At 46.6% G+C, this 20,127-nt stretch overlaps 1 protein-coding gene across 1 annotated transcript; it reads left to right on the forward strand.

Moving 5' to 3' along the window:
- Positions 1–2,587: 2,587 nt before the first annotated feature.
- Positions 2,588–14,135, forward strand: RRM2B (ribonucleotide reductase M2 B (TP53 inducible)). The gene is made up of 8 exons (XM_010577028.1): positions 2,588–2,739; positions 4,075–4,191; positions 5,134–5,267; positions 5,884–5,978; positions 8,369–8,502; positions 11,665–11,769; positions 12,880–12,993; positions 13,470–14,135. Exons 1-8 carry the CDS (start codon positions 2,698–2,700, stop codon positions 13,620–13,622), a joined length of 894 nt encoding a protein of 297 aa, XP_010575330.1. The 5' UTR covers positions 2,588–2,697; the 3' UTR covers positions 13,623–14,135.
- The last annotated feature ends 5,992 nt before the right edge of the window (positions 14,136–20,127 follow it).

Consider the following 20,127-nt stretch of genomic DNA (forward strand, 5'->3'; position numbering starts at 1 on the left):
GGGCTGGAAACGCATTGTGCTCCTTCAGCACAAGGTGGTGGCTGCTCTGAAGCCCCAGCAACGATCAGAACATGCTGTGCATCCAAAATTGAATTAGAGAAGGATCTTCCGTGAATCTTCAGCTGAGTTATACCAAGACACGTACTCTGTTAACAGACAGCCTAGGTAATGAGTATTGCTCTGATAAAACTTTGGCTAAGAGGAATGAAAACCAAAATGAAGAGAGACAGGACTGTCTTGTACCCAAGAGCTTCCTGCCTGCCAACTTGGAAATGGAGCCTACCTATGAAACTCCTCTCCATCCCAGAAGAGGTTAGGGGAGGTGGGTTGAGGGGAGGTTCCAGTATGGTGTAGTCTCTGTGGGCTGACCCTTCCTTTTTTAAAATTTAAAAAAAAAAAAAAAAAAAAAAACCCCCTTTTTTTTTTTAAAACTTTTACCATTTTCCAGTTCTGCGTGGTGGTCTTTCTCAAGGTCATGCCATCACTGTGAGTCTTTGGCTCCTGGAAGCCATCCTTCTGCTTTCCTGCCATCAGAGGTCTCCACAGTGTACATGCTATTTCGTGGGCTTTTTCTTCTTCTCTCACCTGTCTCGCTGTGCACTAACAGTGTTTCTGGTGAGTCGACTCCTCTCTCTGTGGCTTGCAGCATGGCAGCTGTTAAAGGCCACTGGAAAAATGACAAGTGCACCTTGTCTCAGTGTTGGTCTCCAGTTTTCTAGCCATACTGGAACTTTGCTCCACTTCACCTCTGTACACCAGACGTATTTTTCAAGTAACCTCTCTGGATTATGGGCCCTGCATGCTGGCTTTTGAATGGCTCAGGAACATCAAGACTGAGGTTAGTAACTGCTAGTCCACCTTGTTAGGCTAAAATAAATACTTGGGGATAGTCCCCAGGCAGTATAGAAGGGTTTTGCTCAGGAAAATGCTGGGCTAACAAGGAGGACTTTTGCAGTGTTTCTGTTATCAAGGGTGATGGCTGGTGCAGAAGCAGATGGAGATGCTAGCTGTGTGGCAGGCCCTGAGAAGGTGTGTGCTAAGGCAGGGTGCCGTCCCCACTGGGCCCAAATTCTCCCCTGTGGCACTTCTAGTGGGTTACTGCAACCATCTCTGCGTCCTGGGAAATACAAAAGGTCTTGCACTCTCGTGGCCTTCAGCACTGACTCTGCAAGATGACGCTGGGAAGTTTTTCTCATGTAATTGAGTAATATTTAAAAGTATAATAAAGTGGTAAAATTGTAACCCAGAATGTGTTTCCTGATGTGTTTTCTCTGGGAATCTGCAGTACGTATGCCAGCTATGCAGTGTGCATGTGTGTTTGGTTTTTGTTTGTTTTTTAAACGTGAGTAGAATTATTTGTTTGAGCTTTTTTCCAAATTGAAGTAAAGGACTACTACTTATTATGTGAGTGGTTACAAGCAGACTGGGTAGAGAAAGGACTTTGGCACTTCCTAGGAGGGTAGAAGCAATGGTATTAAAACCTTTTGCTCCCCTTCTCTGCTGTATTATGTATAATGCCTCGTATGCTGCCTGTGGTTAGTTATCCTCTACAGCAGTGTCAGTGGGATCTCAGAACCGACCCAGAAAGGCATTTTGCTGGCTAAACTTCTGATCGGTGTGAGTCGCCAGCCCTTCCGGAGAGGTCGCAGCGTGCTGTCCTGACAGCTCTTCACAGTGGTTGTCTTCAGTAGGTGCTTGGTGACGTGCCTGGCGTTGACCCCAGGAGCAGCTGTGCCCAGCTGGAGGCGAGGTGAAGGCCCCGCTCGTGGAGCGCCCTGTCCGTGCTGCTCTTCACCGGCCTGTCTCCTGAACACCAGCCGTCCCCACCTCGGCTGGGCCGGTCGCTCTCTGAGGAAGAGCTGTGCACGGGCGTTCTCCGGGAGCCCGTGCAGAGGGAGCGAGGGGTGGGGATGGGTGACTCCAGGCAGGGGTTTTCCTGCTGCCTGCTGTTGGAAAGAGAGGCACGTAGCGGCCTGCCTCCTGCGCGCTGCGGGATTGCATACGCAAACCTCCGCGCAGAGACTCGCTGTGGTGCAGGGCTCTTCCTCTACCAAATGCGATCAGTTGCTGTGATCTCATGGTATTTTTAAGCAAGTCCGTCCAGGCCCGAGTAGCTCGACGTAAAGCGAACGATTTGGAGGAAACCTGGGCGGTGAGCCTCGCGGAGCAGTGCTGGATGGGGCTGGCGGCAGCGCGCGGTGACCTTGCACGTATCTCCCCGTGCGCAGCACCGCAGCGGCTGATGTCATCTCGCGGGGCAGATTTCCTCCGCGCGCCGCAGAAAGGCTTTCTCTTTGGCACGCAGGCGTCGGGCGCTTCCCGGCGCCGGCGCACCTGGGGGGGGTGGTTGGTGTGAGCGGTGCCGGCGAGAGCCGGGCAGACAGGCAGCACTGCCGCCTCAGCAGCCGGAGCACGGATGGAGGGCGAGGGGGCAGGTACCCCGGGGATGGGTATTGCGTCCACCCGAGGGGGGCAGGTGAGTGTCTGCGTGACACGGGCGGCTTTTGAACCGCACCTGCGGGCTACGGGGAAGGGGAGGAACAAGTAACGGCAACCTTAACCAGAACTGTGCTTTATCTTCAGAGATCCTCTCTGAGTGCTGCTGAAAATGGCTTGGATCCTGACGAGGAGCCTCTTCTCAGAAAAAATCCCCGCCGGTTCGTCATCTTCCCCATCCAGTACCCAGACATATGGAAAATGTATAAACAGGCACAGGCCTCCTTTTGGACAGCAGAAGAGGTGAGCTCTGGGGCCAGTGGGTTGGTGCAAGGTGCTCAGACCGGGGTCCTGGCGCTTCCTCCCTAGCTCTGCTGCTGGCTTCTGTGCCGTAAGGGTTGGAGTTAATTGCATCGAAGGTGAGGTGCCTGCACCAGAGCAGGACTCCCTTCGTGGACGGTGGAAAGTAAGCTGCTTCCGCAGGGCGATTCAGCGGAGCTGTTTTAGGTGTTTGGTTTAGGATGAGGTGGAACTGTATCCTGGGGTGCTTCTCTGGTTATAGAGGGGAGCCTAAGTCATATAGCTCTGATTTGTGGTCACGTAGCTCCTACCCTGCTGTGGTCTCTGTACCTACAACTAACTCCTTGCCTGTGTAAGATGTTCGGGGCAATTTCATGGGAATTCTGTTCTTTAATGTTAGGCACCTATTTTCCAGAAAGGGTGATAATCAGGGACACTTGCTAAAAATGCTTCTAATTGACTCCTGATTGCCCTGGTCAGATGCTTGCCATATGTTATAATGTAAGCTGTTAAGTTTTTCCCCTGAGGTTGCTGGTTAGCCAGGCCTGAGCCGTACTCAGCTTTGCTATGTTTGCAGCAGTGGAGGCTTCTGAACACTGCACTGATGTGGAGAGATTACCTGCCAGCTGAGCTGGTTGTTCCAACTCAAAGCTTCTGCAGCCTTTGCTCGTTTGTGAGCAGCAATCTGCAATTGCAGAGGAGTGAGCTGAAAGCACTGGTAGGCTCTAAATAGGCCAGAAAGCATCCTGGGATGGTGAGGAGCAGCTGTCCATAGAAACGCTGTTCTATTGCCTGTCTGGGAGGCTTGCTGCTCTGTTGCAGTAGAGGTTGATTTAAGCCGTTAAAGAAAAAGCATTTAAACTCCTGCCTGATCAGGATTGCCCTTTTACCATATTACTGATTCCTTCTTATGCTGTCCTACCATCTGTCAGTGCATTTCAAAATGAACTGGGAAGTTAACTGTAAAATTGGTTTGTGTGTTTATATACACACACACATATACACATATATAAGTTTTTAGGCCTCTTGTATTTTTCACATCTGGCCCTACTTAACTGCTGCAGTGGTTCAGAAATCCCTCCAAACAAACAAACAAAAAAGGCCTATGTGAAGGAAGTTGTGGTTTTCTGCCGTGGCTGGAGTTCAGTCTGGTAGACAAGAGCAGTTGTACAGCATTCACCCCCTGCCATTCTTTGGCAGGATGGAGGCTGAACACCTGCTAAAGGCAAAAGAGCAAACACCAAAACTCTGCCTCAGTCATTTGACTAGGCTGCTTCTGTTCTTACAAAATGCCAAACTCAAAAAGGCAATAATGTTTTTCTTTTTTCTTTTCATTAGGTTGATTTGTCAAAGGACCTTCCTCACTGGAACAAGCTGAAAGCAGATGAAAAACACTTTATCTCTCATGTTCTGGCATTTTTTGCAGCCAGTGATGGAATTGTAAATGAAAACCTGGTGAGAAAGCTTTACAGAGGGCTTGAATACTTATTTTATTGGCTTATTGGCTTTTCATTTAGGTTTTCTCACATTAATGCATAAGTTTATTAAATGTGTACTTTTTTTTCTTCCCATCCTCTCACCTTTGCCAAAGGGAATAAGCAGCTTTTCTGCTGGGGCCAGTGACTGTGTTAAATTGGGTCAGCTGTGGTCAGCAAGGCTCAGAATCACATCACTCTTGGACACAGTTTTTAAGCTCAGCCCTCTGCCTGGCTGTGTTGATCTGCATTTCTCAATGAATTAATAGAAACCCATGCTTCTCCACGTACTTCTGTTAGATGAGAAGTAGGGAGGGATTGTGCTGTGCCATGGTCTGTATTCTTAATTTTGGTAAAATCCATTTTGCTCTCACTGAATGGCATCCTAGAATCTTCTAGGGCTGCAGGTGGGTGCTGCTAAAAAGCTGGGGAAATCTTTCTGCTGAAATCAGTTCTGGGCTGCTCAGTGTCTTGCCACAGTGGTATCTGACTGCAATACCCAGTTTAGATCTCCAATTTCTATAAAGCGTAGATGTCATAGTATATGTGCATATATTGCATGAACATGTCTTATGTCATACTGTTGATTTTTTTCAATGATGAACAAAAAGTCTGAGGCTTTGTTCAATACAAAGTGTTTACTATTGCAGTATTTTGCTGTTCTCCTGTGCACGCGTGCCCTCATGCTTCACTGCAGCTCTCTATCCAATATGCATAGCAGATGTATTTACTTCTAGCTAGCTTGCTTTATTTTCTTCGGCGCCACACCTATCCTGTTGACATATCTGTGAATAAAGTAGGGCTGAACTGCTCCCATCCTTTCTCTGTGGTAGAGATCTATTGTCTCTCCCATTAAGTTTAGAGTACTGTCACGTGGTACTGGTTTTACTGTATTCATTGCTGTGCTTTCTGGTTTTGGTAGGTGGCACGTTTTAGTCAGGAGGTGCAGATCCCAGAAGCTCGTTGTTTCTATGGCTTTCAGATTCTTATTGAGAACGTTCACTCAGAGATGTACAGCTTGCTCATAGACACCTACATCAAAGATCCTGAGAAAAGGTAAACCTCTGGATGTGTTTAAACAGCGACATGGGTTCTTTGGAGAGCCCCATTACCTTTGTTGTCTGGAGAACTTCCTAGTCCGAATGGTAATACATTTGAAAAGCACTTTCCCTCACCATGGTGATGGTCAGGCAGAGCTTGGTTTCCCACAGTGACATCCTGTGTGGTGACTGTGGGAGGACTGCAAGGTTTCCTTTCAGGTGTTTAGCCTGGGAACAGAGCCCATGCTCGTGGGAATTGTCCAGTTCCTTTTGTGGAGTTGGGCAAGAGGAGGTTTAGCTCAGTGGGTAGGAAGTGGCTGCCATCTGGCTTGAAGTCTGAGAGGCAGTGTGGTCTGGTGGGGGTGCACTCCTGGGATGGGACGTTTGAGTTCACTTCCCATCTCTGCAGCTCACCTCCTCTGAGACCTGGGTTTGTTGCTTTCTGCACATCTGCCACCCTGTGCTCTTTTTATCAGAGACCATCCCGCCCTTGGTGTGGGAACGGTCTCTTGCTTGGGTTAGTTCAGAGCCTAGCGTAATGGGTTCTGGTGGAGGCAGCAGTGACAATCAGGGCAGACTTACATAAATCACTTCTTATTATTTTGATGTTTTCTCTTTGTTTTCTTCTATAGGGATTTCTTGTTTAATGCTATTGAAACAATGCCTTGTGTCAAGAAGAAAGCAGATTGGGCTCTGAAGTGGATTGAAGACAGAGAATCCACTTTTGGTGTGTAGCTTCTTAAAAACTTGTTTCTGTTGCGCATGTCACAAACTAATCCTCTGGGAGCAAGCTGCATCCCTGGAACGTGAAATGAAATTCTCCACAAATGATGTATTGGCTTGTTGGTGTCTGGTTTAACTAAAGAACTAGAAGTAACTTCTGCTGAGCATGTATGTCTTTATCTTCAGCTAAAGCAATATAGTAATGGCAGTGCCCACCAGAATCATGTTGTGAAAAATGCTTGTGGGTTTCTCTGCCTTTTTTTGCCTTTATACCGAACAACCCTAGTTTTTTCAGTTTTGGCTTGTAGACCTTGTTTTCTAGGAGTTCTGATTATTTCTTCCAGTTGGCTCCTATTTTTTACTCCAGTGTTCAGAACTGGGCAGCTGACATCTTGCATGTCCAGGCTTTTTCTGTGTTCATGTTCATATAGACAAATTTGTGTGTGATGTTAGCCTTTTTTTTGTAACAGCATGACTGAGCCTGAGCAAAAAAGATTCAAGAATCATCTGTCTCTGGTGTTTCTGGTTTGCTGTTGAGACCAGGTTTCTAGTTTTTGTATCTCATTTGGGAGCTGGGACACTGGCTCAGTTCCCATCAGCATGGTGCAGGGCATCCTTTCCAGTGTTCTGCATTCAGCTTACAGTGTTGACTGTGAAGGATGTGTTGTAGCAGAAATGAATAATGGTCAGACTCTGGAGAATTTTCGAAACCGAACATTCTCTGTACTTAGAGAAAGTGTAGGAGATGGAGAGGTTCAGCCAGACGAACAAAATAAATCTGAATATCACTCTTTTGCAGCATCTGTTGTTCACAGCTCTTGTTTGAGTGGGGTTCTTTTTGTAGCTGTAGATTGTCCCATCCTGGAGTGTCCTGCTGCCTCCCCAATCTGGCTTTGCTTGCTGTGTGTGGAGCCCCTTCTTCATCTCACTCATTCGGTTCCCAGCAGCTTGGGGTGTGCCAGGAATCAGAAGGTTTCTGAACTCAAAAAGCAATGTTCCCCTCACCCCCTGCTCCCAAATTTCATGCATCCTATCCAAAGTTTCGTAAAGTACATTTCTAGTCTTCTGTTTTCTCATCTTATTGAGAAAACTTCGCAAGTTTAAAACATTTGGGGGCCCCAGATCTTACAGTTATGGATTATGAGATACGGTATATGAAAGTGGCTGGCTGGCTTGCGTGCTTGGTGTTTCTTTCCAGTTTGGGGACCTGGCCTGCAACCGGGTCTCTGCAGCTTTGGTTGATTTCTTATGCTGAGGGTTCAATTGCTGTATCTGTTCTGTGGACTCTAAGCCTCCCGGCGTGCGCTCACGTTACGTGGTGCTGCTGATGGGCAATTTTTGTTTCAGCATAACTCACTTGTATGATAGCTAGTCAGGCGGAATGTAGTAAAAACCATATCAATAGTCAGTCTTGTGCTTCATTAAACCTATATTGTGTGAGCAGCCTTCCTCCACTCCTCTCTAGAAGTAACCTAGGAGATTTTTAGTGTTGCTGGATAAATTCTTTCTGTAGTAACTTCTGTGATATTTTTAAGTTCATGTTGCTCTTCATGTTTTCCTGACTTGAATTCTAAAGATCAGCCAGCAGATGGCATTTGCATCTCGTAGAGGAAGTGGGACATCTGGCTATTTTGGGTTTATTTTATTTTTCAAACAAAAGTCTATGCAGTTCTCACTGGGAAAAGGCATCAGCACTTAATGCAGAAGCTCTTCATGTTAGAATATACCCAAGGATCTTGTGAAGTTGTTTAAAACAGAGTACATGGAATGATGTGTCATCACCAAGCAGTCATATGGTCTTGTAGTCTGAAGAGACATTCCAATAGAGAACAGGGAGAACTGGGATCAACAATGCCGTACTTTCCTTGGATGAAAGGTAGCTTAACAGGTGGGATAACATAAATTGTTATTTGCGTCTTGATGAGTTACATTCTGTGTTCTTCCACTCTTATAAGAATATGGTGTTATGTGAATTCTCAACAAGCGGAAATTGAGGTGTAGGATTTTTTGTTTCGTTTATAGGAGATTGGCTCTTCTCTCAGTTTTGTCTATTAGTTAAACAGCCATTTTCCTGCCTTTTAGGAGAGAGATAAAGGAGTACTAATGCTTGGCCACTTTGAGCAATTAATTATGTTCTTTCCCTTCTGACCTGTGGCAGTTTCAGTGGGTGCCCTGGTTCTTCTCTTCTGCTGGGGTTGCCTGTGGTTAAGTGCTGTTGTGGGTGTAGACCCGGTATGCCTCAGGATCTGCTGAAAGATGTGGTCAGATACAGCACCTGGTGCTGCAAAGGGGATTGCTCCTCTCCAGCATTGGTCTGTCTGATGCAAACGGTGCATCTTGCTGACGAGCAATACACTGTTTTGTGTCTAACTGAAAATGTGTTACGTTAAACAGGTGAGAGAGTGGTTGCTTTTGCTGCAGTTGAAGGCATCTTCTTTTCGGGTTCCTTTGCTGCTATATTTTGGCTGAAGAAGAGGGGCCTGATGCCTGGACTGACTTTCTCCAATGAACTTATTAGCAGAGATGAGGTAATGTGTCATGTCCTACATACTGTCTGGGAAGGAAAGCGAGCTTCCAGGGGAAGGGCAGAATTATATTCATAAAGGTCCCATAGTCTCGCCAGAGCAGCCCACCTCTGGTGGCAGGGAGGGTTGGAGGGAAGGTGAAGAGAGCAGAAAGCAGTGTTTGGGTAGGAACCAGTGAAGAAGAGAATCCAGCAGTGAGCAGGGGATGCATTTCTGGGTATGACGGAGCCTTTTTAATGTTGACAGTGCTGGAGGCCAAGGAGGTGGTAGAAGTCTGAGTAGGTTCTCTGCTAGCCAGTGTTAGTAGCAGGGTTTTCCAGGGAAGGTCCACTGTCCTCGTAGGTAACTGCAGGCCATGCTCCCTAGAGCTTCTCCCACAGTAAGCCTTCTGTGTCTGCTTTAACATCACCTCCTAGGCAGCACAGAGGAGAGACTTCCTTCCCCCAGAGAGGTGCCCGACCCTGTTTCTGCAGCCTGATGGAGGAGCTGTAACTGCTGACTTGTAGGAAGATTGGAGTCCTGCAAAGGAGCAGGCTATTCCCAGAATATTTGTAAAAAGGGGGAAGAAACAGACTTTTAGCTGTAAGTTACTAATGAACTTAAAGCCTAGGTGCTGCTATGTCCCTCGGCAGAAATACCTGTTTTTAAAGGGAGTAAACATAAATATTAGCAACACCCCAATGCATAGTATGATCAAAAAGGTGGACCTTTTGGATTAAAGGGGATGTTTGTTTTCCTGTGCCATGAAGCGAAGCAAAGGCCTGGCTGCCCAAGGGCTGGTGTGGAATTGCATGGTCCCCCACTGCAGTGGGGGCTGGCCTGGGCAAGGACCTCTAGTTAGGATGTGACTCTGAGCCTTGCTCTGCCTTAACTGCTTCAGTCAGGTTCAGGTGGCCTCCTCGTACCGCTCCCCATCTGCCCCTACTTGTGGGTCCCAGAGCTTGCAGATGGCCTTCTGCATCCGTCGCGTGGCCAGCTGTGGCAGGTTGGTGCAGAAACAGCAGATATTGTTCCTGTCCGTGTTCTTGTGCTCCTGCACAGCAATAGAATCTCCTGGGAGGGCGCAGCTACAGGTCTGAATTAGAGGGGAGTGCTTCTTAGCTTAAGATGTGATGTGTCTGAGGGTCTGCATGTCAGCACACCAAATGCAGCAGGCCACGTGCTGACAAGTGCCCTTTCTTTTCGCTGCTTCCTGCACCGTTGCCTGCCAGTTGGCAGCAGCTGCTTATGGTTGGGGCCTGTCTTTAAGGCACTGCACAACTTATGGTGCTGTCAGCACTGAAAAAGCAGAAAGACCAGTTTTGTATGCAGTGTAAACATGCTAGTGGTTTGAACTTACCAGAGCTGGTCTAAGAGAATATAGAGCTTTATCATAATGGAAGTAATTTCCATGGATAGATAAACTGATTTGAAAGGAGGCATCTTACAAGAGGCCTTTAATTTAAAAGACACTTTTGAAGAAAGTGATATGATCAGTAAGCAAAACCAAACACTTCAGCTTTGACCTTCCTTGTGTCTTCTGCTTCTGTGAGTCATCATAAACTGATCCATTTGAGTGAGGAAGTATTCGTTAGAAGGATCACTTGCAGGTGAATGAGATGTAAGTTCCTCTATACAGCAGTGTAACTGTACTTCTCTGCAGAGTTGAGCACCAAAAGACTGAATTTTTCTTGAGCTCCGCTGGCATAGTTCCAACTGCAGAGCTGTTACGAAAGGGTAAGGCTTGGTGCACACAGCACCTGCATCAAAAACCAGGAAATGCTGTTACAAAAGCAGTGGCAGTAAAAAGAATCCACAATGGAAAACTACATGAACTGTTTTTCTGATGTACCTGAACAGATAAATGGTTAATGCTCAATATGTTTTTTGAGCTGCAGGCTCTGTTCCCAGGCTGTTCTTTGAGCTGGTGCATCTCTGATTCTTAAAGGTGCAAAGCTGCTGGGAGCACCAGTCAGCGGAGCACACCAGTTCAGGTGAGAAGCCAAGCATGTCCTGCATCCTGCTGGTGATGTTGCCCTGGGCAAGACCACGGGAAGCCCTGCAGCAGGCAGCTAATGCTGTCCCTAGAGGGGGAGTATTTCCCAAGTTACGTTGTTTCAGGGCTGTTTCGTGACCTGAAGCACGAGGGGTTTGTAGCCTTTCTGAAAAAGGTTTTGCTTCTTGGTTTTGTCTTGACCCTTGTTAACAATAGCACTGTATTGTCTCATAGCCCATAGTCTGCCAAATTCTTTTGACTGGTTTTCACTCTGGATGTGCCCTCATGGTGTTCATAGGCTGTAATCACCACCTTGCTGTCGAGAGGAGAGATGGTAGCACGGTGCTCCTTTAGTCTAGCAGCAGTGGGTATGGCTGAAGCCAGAGGCTCGAGCTGTAGCCAGGCAAGTTCAAATAGAAACTGAAGCACCTGTTGGAGCAGCTGTCTGGTACCTGCCTCAGACTGTGAGCGATTGCTTGTCTCCTGATGTTGTCTTATGCTGGCTGGAGGCTTTTCTGGAAATCTTGGGAATTAACACAATTTACTGGGCTCTGTGGAGGATAGCTGGGTGAAATGTGAAGGTGGGTTGAGCTGGGCACAGTAGCCTTAAGTGTTACCAACCTATGAATGTTGTGGTAGCAAATTCCTCACAGTAACTGTACCTTGTGTAGAGAGATGACTTGTTAGTTTTGGATTTGGTGACTCTAATCTGAATCTTCCTTTCTGAAAATGCTGTGAGGAGAAGCAAGGGAGGAAATGCTACTAATAGAATTTAAAACAAGTATTTCTTTACAGGTATCTTGAAGTGGAGAGCAGGTAAACAGTCTATGTTAACTTGCAGGTAGTTTTGCAGGTCTTGATGTAGGAGCCTTTCTGCAAAAGCATCTCTGACCAGAGGCAGGTACCCAGCAGGGCTCTGTGTAGGATCCCTCACAGTAGAGCAGCTCTCAAAAATATTTTCCTGAGAAACTTGTATGCTGAGTGTTATTTTGGCATAGGTGGCACGTGTTGGATTTCAGATCCAGGGTTGTAAACTAACAGTGCCTGCTACACGTGGTAACATTAAGACTGTCAAAGAAGCAGGAGGCTAGGAAGCTTCAACCTGAATGAGGCTGCCTCAAAGTAAGAGAAAACTATGTGGAGGAGGGAAAAATGACTTTTTTGTTTTTCATTGTTCTCTGTTATTTCAGGGTCTACACTGTGATTTTGCTTGTCTAATGTTCCATTATTTAGTGAACAGACCATCAGAGGAGCGGGTCCGTGAGATCATCGTTAATGCTGTTGAAATTGAGCAGGTAAGCCTGGCCGTGACGGCATCATGGGCAGCACAGGACCAGTCTTATGTGCAAAAGTAAACAAATTAACTTCTAACTTTTGGGATTTCATATTTGATACTTGGTTCAGGCCTGGATCCCTGATGCATTATACCATCCTTTCTCTCTTTCTTAATGGTGACAATGAGAGTCAGAGACTTTCTGATTCGGTTGTCAAGGAGCTGGGAGAAGTTGAAGCTGGCAGCTGGTTTCCTTTTTAACAACAGAAAGGAAGAAAGGCTGTCTTAGTATAGAAGAGAATAGTTCCAGTTGGAAGGGACCTGGTCATCATCTGGTCCAACTGCAACTCCTTTCTTAGAGGAGAGTTTGTTTACCACTGTCCTTTCAGGATCTTTGTCTCTCCCTACTGTATACACATCCCTGCTTGTCCTCAGAAGACAGGGTCTGTTCTGGCCGTGGGTACCATGCTGGGCTCTGACTTTTTCTGAGGTTGCTGTCAGGTTCTTTCACATGAAGTGCTACCCATCTGTAACTACAAGTTTCTGCACTGCTGAGTGTTTGGCAGGATTGTAGTTTACTCTTTCTTTTCTGTTGTCATCTAACTACTGTGATGATGATGAATGCCCCAGCTTTGCCTCGCAACACTGACAGGTATTGCATCGGTGCCTAAACATATACGTGGCTGGGTTCAGCACTCATATATATCACTGTCCTGTCTGATCTGTCATTCTATAATGGCTGGAAGCCAAAGAAAACTGGAGATTTCTGGATCTATTCCTGCTCCCACTAGTATGATCTGTAGGTTTTACTGAACGTGGACCTCAAGCTTACGCTGAAGCTTGGGATCTTACGGGGGGGTGCAGAAAGGCAGATGAGAAGGGGCAGTAATAAAAATTCTTGTGCCTTTTCCAGAAAAATATGCTAAAAATAAAGGAAGATACAAACAACTACTGAAAACAGAAGATACTTGTTGAGTTTAGTGACACAAGTTATTTATTCAGACGACTGGCTGTGGAGCCTGGAATATCACAAATTGTGTTACTATGAAACACAGGTGTCTTTCCTTTTCTCCTCTTAAATTTCATTTCTCTAAATGTTGTCTGTATATGTTGTCTGTATTTTAACTTACAGGAGTTTCTAACAGAGGCATTACCTGTAGGTCTGATTGGAATGAATTGCACTTTGATGAAACAATATATAGAATTTGTCGCAGACCGGTTACTAATGGAGCTTGGGTTCTCAAAGGTAAGAGATGCAATTGCCCAGAATGCCGGCCTGCCAGGACAGCCCAGGAAAGCTGTCAGCACAGAGCACTCTCTTAATGTGCCTGGGAGCAGGTCATATTTAGCGCTTGCACTTTCTGTGAGTGACAGCCGAAACCACAGCATTAATATATGTGCTTCACTATTTAAAAGAGCAAGAACAATTTAGGCCATTGTTTCCCTTCAGCTGCTCTGCAGGTTTGTAATGGGAAATTTATGCTGTACTCAAGTGCTGCAGTCCTTGAAGGATAATAAGCACCTTGCGCGACTGAACTTCACCGTGAACCGAACTCCTGGAGGGTGACAGTACTGAACTTGCTTAGACAGGTGTCCATAGATTCTACAGCATATTACAGCAAGGCTTGATCTAGTTTGAAAGGGTTTGACTGTTTTGTTTGTTGGGTTTTTTTAAAGCATTGTTACCCTATCAGAATCACCAGTGTAGTATCCCTTTCCCAGGTCTTTCATGCAGAAAATCCTTTTGATTTCATGGAGAATATTTCTCTGGAAGGAAAAACAAATTTCTTTGAGAAGCGAGTTTCAGAATATCAACGTTTTGCTGTTATGGCAGAAACAATGGACAACGTCTTCACTCTGGATGCAGATTTTTGATAACTTGGCAAATGAACGGTGACTGTTTCCCTCTCCCCATCTCACTTTCTGCTGTGAAGTTGTCTTCACTTCCTCTCCTGGAATTGGAGTCTACTGGGTTTTTTTTCCTGGGTTTTCACGTTGTTTGTCTGAGGAGTAAATATATTTCTGTCTGTGTCATTTAAAAAAAAACAAAAGGGGGGGTCCTTTTTAAAAAATTTATATGACTTTTTAAAAGGATGGCCTTTTTAAGATTCCCTTGACTCATCTGCTGTGATTGCTGTCTTTAAAAATGACCTGGATACTACTGCTTTTTTAAGACTTTGGTAGTGTTTTAAGAAAGCAAACTGCGTATTTACCTCATGTTATGGTATTTTAATCTGAAAACCAGATGAGGTATCACTCTATGTATATATGTTGCTAAAAATTATTTTCATGGTTTCTATTTTCATGTTTATAGATTTGGTCTAGAGTAAAAGCTCTTCCCTTTTGTCCTGCTGCAGATAGAGTAACAAGTGAATGTGGGAAGACATTAATAAGCTATGAACTATAAAATTTTATTAAACCCAGGGATACAGTTTGATCTCCCCATTAACCTGGGTTCTGTCTGAAAACATTTCTACTCTGGTTGCAAACCTGATGGCTGCTGGTAGGAGTTTAAATCAAATACATATGATTTTTGTCTTACAGCTGTTACTGAGCAGGTCAGTGGACTTTGAAAGGTCCATGAAAAGGCAAGCCTGTTAACAGTGGAGGAAAGATACATCCTGTAGTTCTTGGGCTTGTGCTGCCTGTTTTTCCCTGCTTCTCTGAACAAGTGCCTTATTAAGTAGTCTGTAGTTGTGCCGAGTTGCAATCAGCATCTGACACTGGAACAGCCAGCTCTGGGTGTTGTCTGTCTTCCCTCTGTTGTGCTGGGTATTTTGATATTCTCCCCTTCTCGGTTTCACTCTTGAGTTGATGGGGTGGGAAGGCATATCATTCCAAGGGATTATCCCTTGAAGTGCTACAAACATACTACTTGGGCTGTAAGGAAGCCCAATACCAATAATGTGTGAAGGTACTTCAAGTTGCGTGTTTAATGTAAACCATTGAAACCATTGTCACAGAAGAGCTTCTGGAGGAAAGTGTTAAACCTTTCAAAAACAAATCTTGAAGTAGTATGGATTAGCAGCATCTTACAAAGGACTGCTGTTTGGTTTTTGGTGTGTTCCAGTGTGTGCCTGAAAACTTTTTTTAATTTCTTGATGTCACATGCAGAGAACAGAGCAATTGAAGAATGGCTAACATACTGCAGTGGTACTTGGGACGGAAGGGATACTTACTATTCAGTTGTAGGTGGATTATTTGCAAATAGATATGGTCATTTTTTTTCAAAGGTGAAGTGACTGTACATGAGCTAGACAAAGGGTTCTACTTTATTAAACCCAAACATTTTTTCATAATGTTCAGCAATTTGTATAACAGCTTTTATAAGTCTGTCTTATTGTTGCAAACATCTTGTGCTGCTTTTGATATGCCTGGCATGAGATGAGCTGACAGCCCAGGGTTATCAGTGATGGGGTGATGTAAGTGTTATTTCCCTGCCAGTCCAGATCATCCATAGCCCTCAGTACCTGGGTTCCATGAAATAGGTCCATTGCCTTAGCATAGTTCCTAGTGAACAATTGTCCCTGGTGTAAAAATAAGCAGCAAAACTATTTTTGTTTGGTCTCGGTAAAAGATCATGAGTATGTAATGAACTTCGAAACAGGACAGCTTCTTTTCCTAGAGAAGAGCCTGCATCATTTGACATAAGGTACTTGAGGAGGGCAGAGGGGGACCTGGAGAATACAGAGAAAAGCTGGAACTGGTGTCCTTCACTAACATCCTGCAACTGCAAGAGAACTATGGACTTGGAGAGAAAATCCAGCGCCTTTTGGAAATACTGTGTTGATGGGGGAGAAAGATAAAATGTTGTAAGTGGGTCTGTTGTTGGAAGAATGGAACCTATTTTTGTGTTACTAAAAGCACTTAAAAGTATTTGAGTGTTGTGAATTAAGATGAGTATACAGAATATGAGAGTATACAGAATATGAGAGTATACAGAATATTCAAATATGAAACTGCTATGTGCTCAGGTTCTGTAAATGCCTACGAGATACCAAAGTCTGGTACAACAGCTCCCACTCCATTTGTGTGTAAAATATGTGCATAGTTTCAATAAAACTTGAACGTGGAGACAAGCGTGTCTTTGTTTGCTACTTACATGCTTCCTTGTGAAATCCAAAATGATAAAATTGGGCCATGCCAGAGTAAGTCGGTGTTCACAGCTTTTGGGTTGTGGGAGAAAATTGAAAGTGCTTCATATGCTGTCTTATGCTTTGTGAGCTCTCAACTTGCTGTTTCTTCTTCCTGGGAATGGGGTTTGCAGTCTAGGGAGCAAACAATTTATTATTTTTTTTTCTGGAATTTTCTGGCTCAAGGAGAAATCTCTTGGGAGTCCCTTAGATTCAAAGAAGAAGCACTCCAGAAATGTAATTTGGGTGGGTGGTAGCTGATATCTGATATATCAAGGGCATCGTGCCCTCGGGTCAGGCACCGTGACTGTGCCAGGGCACAGCAGCGTGGGGTTCAGCCCCCTGAGCTGGGTCCAGCCAGGCCAGCCGGCAGCCAAGCACCGGGCAGCTGGGTCTGAGCCGGCAGAGGTTCACACCTGATGGCATCTGCGCCCTCAGGGGTCTCGAGTCAAAAGTCTTGTCCCTGCTGCCCCTTGATGCCTCCTTGAGACAGGCACGAAGGGCACAAGGTCCCTTCCTCTCCCACCAGCGCTGGGTCTTGGGCAGAAACCGCGTGCCTCCGAGGGCTCTGGTGGGCAAGCTGGGTCTGGCTCTGTGCTGTATCTCGCGCTGTGGCCATCGCACTGATGGGGGTGGGGGGGTGGGAGAGAAGTTGTGATGCATCCCTTCAATATTATAGTCTGTGTGCTCTGGGTTGGAATCCAAGGCTGGTGCATGACTCCCGTTACAGCCAGCGGGACAGAGAAGGTGCTTCTGGAGGGGTTCGTCTCGTGGTGAAGGACATGTCTGCAATGGTGAGGTGACCAGAAACCTGTCTCGGGGGGCTGCAAGGGGAGCTGAAGCTCACGCGTAGAATCCCACCTTTTAATATCCAAACCGGCCTCTGTAGCTCCCGCTGTTCTCCTTCAAGCAGACACGAGGGTCCTAGCAAAACCCATGACTTGATCAGCAATAGCCACAAGCGGACAGCGTGCTCCCTCTGGTCATGAAACCACTGTGGAGTGCAGTAGGTCAGTGACTATTCCCAGCTGTTGCTGGGGAAGAAAAGAATGTGGGTGAAGACAGGGCAATTAGCAAGCTCTCTCTTAGTGTTTTTTGTCAGCCCGGAGGCCGTGTTGCTGGACTGCTAAGATTTTTGCAGGGGATGAGGATGCCGCGTGCGTGGCCGCGCACCCGGAGCTGCGGCCAGCCCCGGCCGACTGACACTGCGCTAGTCCAATTCTGCCAATTCTGTTTCTCGTCCTTGCCTTCGAATGTTGTTAAACCACAAGTCTGGCCCCCCTGCCAGTCACTCCCCAGCCTGCCAGAGGAGTGCCTTCCTTCTAGCCCTTCCGAGGGGCTGATGGGGGCTGGTTTTCCTCCTGGTGGAGCCCTTGAGTCAGCAAATATTAATGTTTCTGTTGCTATGTTCTCTAGAGCTCCTTCTGGGAGAGAAACAGTCACCGGACATGCTGATGTGTTAATACTGCGTGTAGCCGCTTATGTGTTTGCGAGGAAGATGCTCCTGTGACTGGGGACCACTCCCCGCACTGCGCTCTGCAGGAATACACACGTGCATGTATAAACTTTATATCTGTGCATAGTGATGTACACGTCTGGTACGCATAGACATACGCAATACACATGCAGAAGCAGAGCTGAGGGGAGAAGCCTTTGAACATCAGGTTTTAGCAAACCCTCTCCCTGGAGCAGAAGGGTAAGATGGACACTGATATTGCTGTTAAGAGATGCTATTCCTGGTTTGCCGGCAGCTGCCTGCCTGATGGGCACAGATGGGCCGGCAGCAGCACAGCCGGAGGCTTCTCCCGTCCCATCGTAATCTGGCTCTAGCAACCAAGGCTGCCAAAGCCATGAGGCTGTGCTCTACCAACCAAAATCTTAAACTAAGTTTTTTCCAGCTTAAAATACAGGTAAATCTCAGGAATGGCTGTGTTTGGCCAGTGTGGAGCACACGTGCCTGCTTTGAAGAATAGTAACTTTGGTCTTTGGCTGGTTGAGTGTAGTCACATGGATGGGCTCAGGAATTCCCCGTTGCATTTTGACCCTTCTAATGAAATAAAAGAGGATTTTATCTATCACTCTGTGAGTGACAGACAAGAGATTACTATGACAGGCAGCAGTGCTGCCAATATCGCAGCTTCCTGCGGAGCTTGCTGGCTGGTGACTCCTGAACTGCAGGTCCTTCTTCCCAAATCTGCTGGAAGGGCTTACCTGGGAAACATCCTTCCCCTGGGACTGCTGTCGCTTTGCCTGCACCATTCATCTCTGCATTGGCTCTAGTGTGGCTGCTGGCAGGTTCTCAGGGACATACCCGTATCATCAGTCCCTTTCTTTTACTGTAGCGCACAGTTTGGTTAATGTTAGCCTGGGAATGGCCCCAGGTAACTGCTGCAGCATCTCTAGTAAGCTCGTTGTCCTGGTTTTGGCTGGGATAGAGTTAATGTTCTTCCTAGTAGCTGGTACAGTGCTGTGTTTTGGATTTAGTGTGACAATAATGTTGATCACACCCTGATGTTTTAGTTTTTGCTATGTAGCACGTATCCCAAGTTAAGGATTTTCAGTTTCTCATGCTCTGCCAACAAGCAGATGTACAAGGAGCTGGGAGGGAGCACGGCCAGGACAGCTGACCCAAACTAGCCAAAGGGGTATTCCATACCCTAGAACGTCATGCTCAGTATATAAACTGGGGGGAGTTGGCTGGGAGGGGCGGATTGCTGCTCGGGCATCGGTCAGCGGGTGGTGAGCAACTGCATTGTGCATCACTTGTCTTTTCTTGGGATTTATTTCTCTCTCTTTTTGTTATATTCCTTTTCATTACAATTATCATTATTATTGTATTTTATTATTATTATTTTTATTATTATATTTAATTTTAGTTATTAAACTGTTCTTATCTCAACCCAGCTTTACCTTTTTTTTCTGATTCTCCTCCCCATCCCACTGGGAGCGAGGAGGAGTGAGTGAGCGGCTGCGTGGTGCCTCGTTGCTGGCTGGGGTTAAACCACAACACTCGTAGTACGAGGAGGACAGCTGCCACAGCGAGCTGCGTGGACCAGCCTGGCATCAAGGGTGAGGTGTTGACTCCTGCCAAGGGGACAGGCCACCTTTGGGCCTTGGAGGTGCCTGTTCCTTTAGTGAGTGCGTGTCGCTGCAGAGGCAGGAGGAAGTCATCACCAAGAGATGATGAAAAGGGATCAAGGGACTGATGAAAAGAAGGTATTTTGGATGCTTCCATGACTTCACCAGCAGGGACTGACTCCCTCTGGTGCCCAGTGAATGTCAGAAAAAATCTGTGCTGGGCACAGTGACTGCTGGACGGCTTGCTATGTGACTTGCTCAAAGCCTGTCCCTGCAAGCCCCTCCTAAACATCATGCCATGACTCCTACTCGGTGGCTACACAGAGAAATGAAGCTGCTGGGAGAAGCACGGTTGTCATCCACGGTTGCTTCTCTGCCCGCTCTGTATGATGGCTGGCATGGTGATGCCGTGACCTTTCAGCTGTGGCTCAGGCTGAAGTCCTGCCTGGCTTGGACTCGGCTCTCGCCAAGCCCTGCCAGGAGCCCTGCGCGCAGTGCCAGCGCCAGCCGAAAGGTCTGCAGAGAAGCACGGGGCTGACAAAACCGGGGGCAGATGCTGACAAGAACCGTGTTTGCTCACCCCAACCTGGGCTCAGAGCAGGCTGTGCGCTCATGTGGCCGGTGTGGTTTGGGGGGGCTTTTTTTCAAGGCCCCCAAACATGGTCCTGTCTCAGGTTGTCCATAAGTTACTCCTTTTAGCGAGGATCTCCCAAAATCACACTGCAGGCTCTGGGTGAATGACAGAGTAGCTGGTGGGATTTTTTTTTTTTTTCTTGTCAGCTGGCAGATCCAGGAGAAGTGTTAAGAGCAAGTCTCAATGTGCAAATAGTTTTTACTCATCTGATGAAAGCCTCTGACACCACAAGCTAACTTGAACTTGAGAACTGCAGGAAAAGTTTGGCTGCCCATCACTGTTTCTTAGCCCACAGTTGTGGTTCAGAAGCGATTGCACTCAGGTTGTTTTACAAGGAAATGCAAGAATCCTTCCCACAGCCGGTGACCTTACAACGAGGAGGTTGTTCGGGCTCTCCACCCATGCCATGTCTGCAGGACTGTTACCAAAGGGTCTGTCCGGGGCCCATCGCGTGCTGATGGTGGTCACCTTCGCTGGCCCCTGCCGTGGGGGATCTCCGGAGCGGGATGGGCTGTTTTGCTACTTGCGCAGGCAG

Source organism: Haliaeetus leucocephalus, unplaced genomic scaffold, assembly GCF_000737465.1.
Source record: "Haliaeetus leucocephalus isolate CR32 unplaced genomic scaffold, Haliaeetus_leucocephalus-4.0 Scaffold555, whole genome shotgun sequence".
Lineage (NCBI taxonomy): Eukaryota > Metazoa > Chordata > Aves > Accipitriformes > Accipitridae > Haliaeetus > Haliaeetus leucocephalus.